Genomic DNA, 8,799 nt, shown 5'->3' with positions numbered 1-8,799 from the left:
AATCGTGGAGAAAAATAGGCCAGTAGAAAATTAGGACCATTTTCTCCGAATGAGATTTTTTTTTTTAAGATTTTATTGGGGTATCGGGGGAGGGGAACAGACAAGTTGCTGTCCTTTTCTTCTTTAGTCTAGTTGTGGAGGACATTGCTTCACTGGCCCACATTGGTGTTATCATTGCGCTCTTCCCGGGTGAGGCAGTCGCTTGCCGGCCATTGGATAGTGTCTAATGGCAGCTCACGAAAGCACATGCCTGCTGCCGGCCAGCCCCACTGCAGCCTACGCCGTTGCCGGCGACTCACAGCAGCCCAGCCCCAGGTTGAGCTGTTGTTCACCATCTTAGCTGTAGAGGGCACAGCATCACTGGCCCACATGTGGGATCTGAACCCGGGTCCTGCTGCTCATAGCTGGCATCCCAAGCCAACTCCTAACCAATGCGCCACTCCACGGGCCCCGAATGAAATTTTTGTTCTTCCAGCTTTTCAATCAGACGAATAAGATCTGTTCAGTGGGTGTCAGTTAAGTGTTCAAGCAGTTTTTGAGGCCTGTCCTATTTTTTAGCTAGGCACTTTTGAAGGTCATCTATAGAATGACTGTGATGTTGATCTATGGTAAGGCAATGACCACAGACTCATTCTCTCTCTAGGAGACAGTAAACATCTAATGGTTCCTGTAATGTTCAGGGCAAGTGACCATACCTGGATGGTCTTCTGGCTGGTACTTTGTCAATAATAGTCCTTAATGCAAAATTAACATTTAAAAATATAATACCAGTTGGAGCAATTTCAAGAATACTTCTGCAATTAGGGCAATTTAGTGGAATTTGTAAAGGTCTCTATAGATTGAAGTTACCAGATGCCTGAAGAACATTTTCCAAGAAGTTTCTACAAAATAGAGCATGGGTAGTATATGAGAGTCTTCAGAAATACTATAACAAATGGGACACATTAACTCGTCCTCAAAATTGTGCATTTCCTGTCAAGAGAAAAAAGTATTTTAAGTCTATATATAACAGAGATACCTGCACATATGTAAAGTTTTAGCTGTTAACCTCCAAATTGTTAATATACTGTGCTTTCATTTAAATATTTGAGGTATTTACTAAGATTTTTTAAATGTAGATTTTTTTTGGTAGTGCAATTCTTAATATATAATATTGAATAATCAATCATTTTTAAGAGCTTATTACTTTGGCACAGAAATCATGCTCAAAAAAAATTCCAATTTGTAATAAAATGTTTCAAATTAAAGTTATTTAAGTTTATTCCTGTGTAATGAAGACTAAAATTCAGAGTGTTCGATTGAAGTCTATTTAGTGATTATAGCTGTTCTGTGCAACTTTTTACATTCTAAAACACTAAAATAAATTAGACTTAGCAAAATTATATTCTTTAATTCAAAGGAAGAATTCAGGCTTCCTTTTGGCTTGACCATAGTTTCTAAAGCAAGTTATTAAATTTCTCTAGTAGCTGTTACTATAAATTTCTTAGCTTCTTGAAGTGGACTTCTAGTGTGTTAAAGCTCAGATTCAGCATAGCATAATCATCTAATGTAATAATTTTAATTTGAAGATTTTGAAGGGAAAAACATTTTTGAATTGATCCTTGCAATAAAAACCAGTTTGAAAGGAAAAAAAAAATAGCGTATAGTAAATACACTAATGGAGGAAAACAGAAAACACCTATTCTACGTTTGAGGGAAGTTTTCCCAGGGAAGAAAACCTCTGAGTCTTGAACCATTGAAGATAATCAAATGAAGAATAGAGGAGAGCAAGCAGGTAGATACGAAAACAAGAAGACATTTGGGGAACTAAAAGTAATTCAATATGACCAAAGCCTAGGGGAAAGTTGCAAAGTTCTTTATCGTTATTACTAATAATCGCTACCATTTCTTAGCATTTACTTTATGTTAGGCACTTGGTATACATTTTCTCATTTTATTCTCATAACTGCCTTACAAGTAAGTATCATTTTGCAGACACAGACAGTGAGCCTGAGAAATTAAGCACCTTGTTCAGGTCACAACAGCTCAGAGCCAGAATATTAACCTGGCTTTCTGAAGATTAGTCAGAGGTGTTTTCCTTTTATTACTTGGTTATATTTAGAAGATAATAGCCAACAATTACTGTGTGTCAGGCATTGTTCTAAAAGCTTTTCCTGTACTAACTCATGTTGTCATCCTCCTACTCCTAGGAGTTAGGTACTGTTATTATCCTGTTTATGCCTGACACTGAAACAGCAAAGTTAAGGAACTTGCACAAGGTCACACAGCAAATAAGTGGAGCCGAGATTTGAACCTAACCTGTTTAACTCAGAACAAATGTTCTTAAATGCTGCCTCTTCCTCTTATTGAATACTTATATGGGCTAAATCCAATGCTAAACACTTGCCACACCTCATTTAGTCCATAATCCCTACAAGGCTGATTTTGTATGTAAACTGAGGCTCAGTATGGTTTAGTAACATATCCAAAAATATGATCTAAAAAATGTCACGGCAGGGATTTTCAAAGTGTGTATTACTTTGGGGACACCTAAAATCCCCAAGAACCCCAGGATGGGAATTACTGATTTGGTGCCTAGTCATTGTACACAAGAAATTGAAAGTGTGTATCGTGGGTTGAATTGCATCCCCCCAATAGATACTGAAATCCTAACCCCTGGTACTGGTGAACGTGACCTTATTTCAAGATAGGTAGGTCATTGATTTGCTTGATTGCTGATGTAATCAAGTTAAGATGAGGTCATTAGAGTGGTCCCTAATCCAAAGACTGGTGTGCTTGGAAGAAAAGGGAAATTTGGACAGAGACTCAGCACAGAGGAAAGAGGATATGAAGTCACAGACACATAGGAGAAGGCCACATGAAGATGGAGGCAGAGATTAGAGTGATGTGTCTGTAAGCCAAGGATAAAGCTAGAAGAGACAGGCATCAGAAAGAGCATGGCCCTGCTGCTACCTTGATTTCGGACTTCTAGTCTCTCACTGAACTTCAAGCAAGTAAGTGTTGTTTCATGTCACCCAGTTTGTGGTACTTTGTTATGGCGTCCCTAGGAAATTAACACCGAGTGTATGCATATACATAACATGAAATGTGAATTTGTTGCATCCCATTTGTGAACTTGATGAAAATTGTTTCACAAGTTAGAGATCCAAGTCTTTATGCTAGTGAGGTTTAAGTTAATATATACTAGGTAGCTGCCACTTTCAAGTTAAATGGAATTCCACCACCCAGAGTACTAAAATGTTTCCTGCTTGCAGACAAGATGAATACGTTGTTAAACAAATTCCTTATTTAGTGGTGTTTCTTTCATTCTCAGCATTCTCAAAAATTAGCCACCATGGCTATCACTGAGTCATGACATTGCCATAGAATGTGATTTTTTTTTTAAATTCACTAGTTGTAAACAGAAACAAGACTTTTGGTTATAATTAATGTCCTCTCTTCTGAGTGAGATGTTTTATTTTGAAAAGCATCTTACACCAACTTAAATGTCTTAAAATGAGATTTCAATATGATGTAGTACATCAGGGCACTAAGAACACTGCAGGTTTCTGAGAATGATTAAAACTACATAAAACATCAGAACAAAAAATAAAATCTCCCTGCCATTCAACAGCCAGCATTAAAAAAACCAAACCAAACCAAAAAAAAACCTACATAAAACACAAGGAAGGAGGGATGCTTTCTATAACAAGGTAGGAGGTAATTTAAAAAGCACTCATAAGAAAAACAAAGAAATCCTAATCACCAAAATACATGGCATTGTTTTTTATGGTACTAATGTGAAAATGTTTAAAGCTGTCAAGGTATGTCAGAAGTTTGCAGGAAATGAGCCCGGAGTAAGTCTCAAACAGTGTGCATTCTTTCCCATCGTTAATTTCCTTCCATGCCAGGGGCATTTCGGTATCTGTAGTTTCTGAGGATGTGAAGATGAACTTATAGCAGCATCTGTTGTATCTGATGTGCCTTTTCCCAGAAAACCTTGAACTATGGATGGGTATGAGGCCAATGGATTTGGCACAAATTCCTACAAACACATCAGCAGGCACTATCATGGGTACTTCTTTGAAAACCACGTACATCATCCGAGCCACATCTTGGGACATAATAAAGGCCTCACCACTGCAGTAATCTGGGTAATACTTTTCTGGGTACTCGCTAAGAGGGACAAATTCTTGGCTATTAGGGTCTCTGTTGGGTGTATCCTGATGGATAACTCTTCCCACATAGATATCTTCAAGGTGTTCTTTCAGATTGAGAAGATAGTCTACCAAGCTTGGTAGATTGACAAACATCTCTTCATCAACCTTGAGAATGAACAGGGCATTAGGGCAGAAAGTCACAGCCCACTGTGTCATTGTGATGATCTTCAGGGTTTGGTTCTCAACACTGTCCAAGAAGATTCCTTCAATTATGTCATTATTCTTATGGGACTCTTTGTCTATCTCTTGCTGGGTAGTTACCAAAATAGGCATTCCCAGAGCAAACAGTGTGAGAATGGGGTGCCCTCGGACACTGGTCAGGTTACCCCAGGTTTTCCTGATGAGGTCCCGTCTTGTTTCATTTCCGGGGCTACTGAAGATGAGAGAGAGCAGAAATATATTCTTCCCTTTACACACTTCCGACTGGCTCAAGATATAATATCTGGAAAGATTACTTCTTAGGGGCTCCATGTTCAATTTTCTTGCCTTATCCTTAATTTCAAGAACTTTCATATTTACATAAGGCAATGCATGCAGAAAGTATTCTTCCACAAAATCAGCCCCAAAAAGCAGGGCATGAAATAGGATAACGTTAAACAGGATGAAACACCACTGGTGAGTCCGAAGTCTGCAGAATGTCACCTACGTAAGAAAAGAGCACATGTTCATTCAAGCTTCATTTCCACTTGCTTTTGCACTGAACACTTTACGTACCTCTTAATAACACTTAGCAGTACATCATTTTAAGTGTTATTATTTATGTTTGCTAATCTGTCTCTCCCGCCAGATCGTGGCCTCCTGGACAGCAGGCATCATGCCTTGCTCTTCTCCAGTGCTGCTGAGTCCAGTGTTTGGCACAAAGTGGAAACCGAATAAAATATTGGTTGTTTGGATGAAAGCCTGCTTACTATAATACAAGGTGCTGTGTTAAACTGGGGAAGCAAGAAGGAATCAGACATAGACACATGGATATAAAGTAACAAGTGGCATCATTGTGCTAAATGCCTATAGGAAAATACATGACGTTCTTTCTGGAATTGAAGCACTTGGATCAGTTTCTTCTCTAATTACCAAGGTCAAGGGCTACTTTTCAATGAAGTGGTTGCTTTGGTTGGCCATTGCACCATGGCTACTATCAGACATTTACATTCTTCCAGTTTAACTTTTCAACTTAATCTAATACTGAATTCTGACATTGTCTGTTTTGACAATGTCCCTTAATCCATCTGATATGTCTGTCAATATGGGCAGATTCCTACTATCTGCATAGCACCCCTTCAGAGATCTAGGATGGACCTGTGCCAGGCTTATTCCGCCTCATCAAAGGAGATGGAAACTTTCCATCTGGAAGAGCATGTGCAGTATTATAATAAAGCCAGGGAACATTAAAGGAATTAAATCTCTCTTAAATTGGAGCTTTGATCAACAAAACCTCCCCATAATATTAGTTATCTCTTATTGAACACTTGCCGTGGGCCAGACACTGCACTAAGCACTTTACATGCCTTAATCATTTAGCCTTGGTAATAGCCCTTTCGGATAGTTTTTCTTCAAAATTAAGCTGAGCATCTGAGCTGTTGAGCAATTTGCCTAAGATCATTCAGTGGGTGAGGGGGTGGAGTAGGGCTATGATTTGAACTCATATCAAATTCCAAACAAAGCTCACTCTTAACCACAAGAGAATCCTGATTCCCATCTTTTACTTTTCCATGTTTTTTCAATAGGAAAAAAACAACAAAACAAACTCCTGAATTTATCATCTGAACTCCTCTCCATTTTCTCAGTGCAGATTATTTGTACAGAGAAGAAACAACAGCCTTCTCGAAGCCTATTTTAATAGATAACAAATGCTTCAAAGATTATAAAAAAAAAACTTACCTGCATGTTGTCTGTGAGCAATTTCAGAGCTTTGGAAATTATAGCATCCAGATGCCAAATTATGCCCAAATGTATCTCAGGATCACGCCAGTCTAACAGCAACTGAGGTAAAGTACTTTATGCCCGAGACTTCAGGATAAGGTTTCTCTGGCCAATCAACCTGAGCTTTTGTCCCAGAATACCTGCTGGCTCTATAGGAGAGCAAGTGCTGATCATGTTACAGCCAGAGTGAATCCAGAACAAAGAAGAAAAAAAAGCGAACCTCTTCAAATGCTTCCCGTCTTTTGTACCTCTTAAAACCAACCCCTCCTTGTCTTTATGCTGAGTTCCAGGTGGAGTATGTATGGGAGTTGAAAGAACAGTTCACCCACATCATTTCTCCACAGCAACATCACACAAGGAGAAATGTCAAACAGCGTGTTTGGAGTGTCTCTCAAGAAACTAAACAGTTGAGTGAAATCTGCCAAGATGGTGAAATAGAAAAAAGAAAGAAACAAAACAGTTGGAGTAGTTCCTGCCCCCCCACCCCCAGTACATGTACATGCAAGAAGTGCACTAAACATCACGGAATGCATGTTATCATGTGTGGGTGCAAATTTTCACCCCAAAGAAACATATGGTGAGGTGCGATGTATCTCTCATTGGGAAGGAATTTGAATTCCTAATATAGACCATGCAAGAACTTTACTAAATCCAACTACCTCTCCCAGGCAACTTTATCTCAAAATGGAAAACAACATGTAATCAATTTTAGCCTGAATTGAAGAGACTGAGCATTTGATGTTGGCCATTTTCCTAGAGCATATATGGGTAGGAATTATCTCAAATACTGTTTCTACCAGCAAGTTTATTTTAAGAAAAGAACAACATCCAGTATATTTTCATGTTTCTGTCATATAAGCAATTGTACTGACCATTCTGTTCTCATACCAGGCTATATTTCCTCTTTTTATTTTCATATATTGACTCTCCTATCAGCTATTCACAGCAGTTTTTGTAATTATTTGGCTAGGAATAACTCATTATAAAGTTGTCTATGCTTTCTCAACAATCATTACTTAATCTTGGAAATTTTTATAAAATGGGAAAATCTAACCTTAGAAACCATTCAAGAGAAAAGGAATTTTTACATCTAATAAATCTAATGATTAAATAGGTCTTATGGGTATTTAATTAAACATCCTATTTTGCAACATTTTTTAGAGCCATAAATTTTGCTCCTGGGTCTCCTCTGGGCTTAGAGAATTTGGTTTCTTTGTCCATAAGAAGTTCAAACAATATTGTCTCTGGAACAGCTCCATCTGGAATTTTCAGTTTATCAAATTCCTACCATATTGGGGTTGAGAGTATTTGCTGCAAATATATAGTGGAGCTTGATTTTCTTGATTACCTTAGTACTTTTTTTTTATCTGATCTGTGTACCCATGTCTTTGAAATTTTTTCTTATAACGTTGTCAACAGTGACTCTCTGGCTTAGGACTCTGCAGGGGCTTCCTGTTGCTGACCAAATCAAATTTGCTCTCTTGCCACCTGACTTTTAGGACACCATACTTGCCCTCTACCATACATGGTCATTTTTTTTCCCCCATGTTTCAAGTACCCTAGGTGAACTCAGGATGTTTGGAGCCTTGGCTGTGCTATACCACTAACTGGGTGTGTGACTGTGTTACCTGTATTACGTGTTATGTCTATATAATTGGACCAAACTATCCAATATGTTAGCCCTAAGCCACATGTGGCTATTTAAATTTCAACATTAAAATAAATTTAAAAATTTACTTACTCAGTTACATTACGAACTTTTGAAGTGTTCAATAGCCATGAGAGGCTACTGACTGCCCTATTGGACAGCACCGATAGAGAATATCATTGCTGTGAGTCCTGTTGGATAGTGTTGGTATAAGATGCATGTGAATGTGTGTGTGTGTGTGTGTGTGTGGTTTGAGCCTTTACAGAGAGACAAGGATAACTTATGCTTTGAAAAGGGCCAGAGCTGAAATCTTCTTTTGACCTGGGTTTCTTCAACTCTAAAGTTGGAGTAATAATAGTAACCACTATTACCATGTAGAGTGGTTGTGGTAATTGAGTGCTATAACACATACAAAGTGGATAGAAGAGTACTTGGCACATAGGAAGCACATGGTTGTAATTCTTGACACTGAAAGATTTGTTTCATCTTAGTCCTCAGAATGATTGAGAGGAGGATACTATAACTCTATAAAGATGAGGAAAATAAAACCAGAGTGGTTAAGTAACTAGGCCATGGGCACAGCCAGAGTGTAAGAGCTGGTATTCAAATCGAGACCATCTGACCCCTCTTTCCTTCACGAACCCCTTTATCTTGCTTAATTTTTCTCCTTAGCACTTGCTAAAGTTTGCACCGTGTCTTACTTAGTTACTTGTCTGCCTCCTCCACCAGGAGGTAAGCCGCAGAAGGTCAGTGATTTTTGTTCACTAACAACCCGCTAGAATAGGATTTGGGACATAATAGGTACTCAGTGGACCCGTCTTTGGACACTTTGGGCACGTCTCTTAGCTTCTTCCTCTCCTCCATAAAGTGAGGATAATGAGAAAAAGTGCCGCCGAGTTGGAGCAACATCAGATTGGATGAGGTGCATAAACGGGCTGGACATATTCGGGTACACAGCGTAGCGGCGAGCTTTGGTCCAGGTTCCCTCAGGCTAAGCGTCGCCGAGGGCCGTACGGCGTATGCCCCGCCTTC

The 8,799-nt window shown here is 38.9% G+C and overlaps 1 protein-coding gene across 1 annotated transcript; it reads right to left on the bottom strand.

The window, feature by feature from the left end:
- Window positions 1–3,216: 3,216 nt before the first annotated feature.
- On the bottom strand, window positions 3,217–7,159 carry B3GALT9 (beta-1,3-galactosyltransferase 9). The gene is made up of 2 exons (XM_019648242.1): window positions 6,078–7,159; window positions 3,217–4,841 (listed from the first exon to the last, which is right to left on the bottom strand). The coding sequence occupies exons 1-2, from the start codon at window positions 6,081–6,083 to the stop codon at window positions 3,738–3,740; spliced, it is 1,110 nt and encodes a 369-aa protein (XP_019503787.1). The 5' UTR covers window positions 6,084–7,159; the 3' UTR covers window positions 3,217–3,737.
- Window positions 7,160–8,799: the final 1,640 nt, after the last annotated feature.

Source organism: Hipposideros armiger, unplaced genomic scaffold, assembly GCF_001890085.2.
Source record: "Hipposideros armiger isolate ML-2016 unplaced genomic scaffold, ASM189008v1 scaffold_123, whole genome shotgun sequence".
Lineage (NCBI taxonomy): Eukaryota > Metazoa > Chordata > Mammalia > Chiroptera > Hipposideridae > Hipposideros > Hipposideros armiger.
This window is presented reverse-complemented; position numbering and strand designations above follow the sequence as displayed.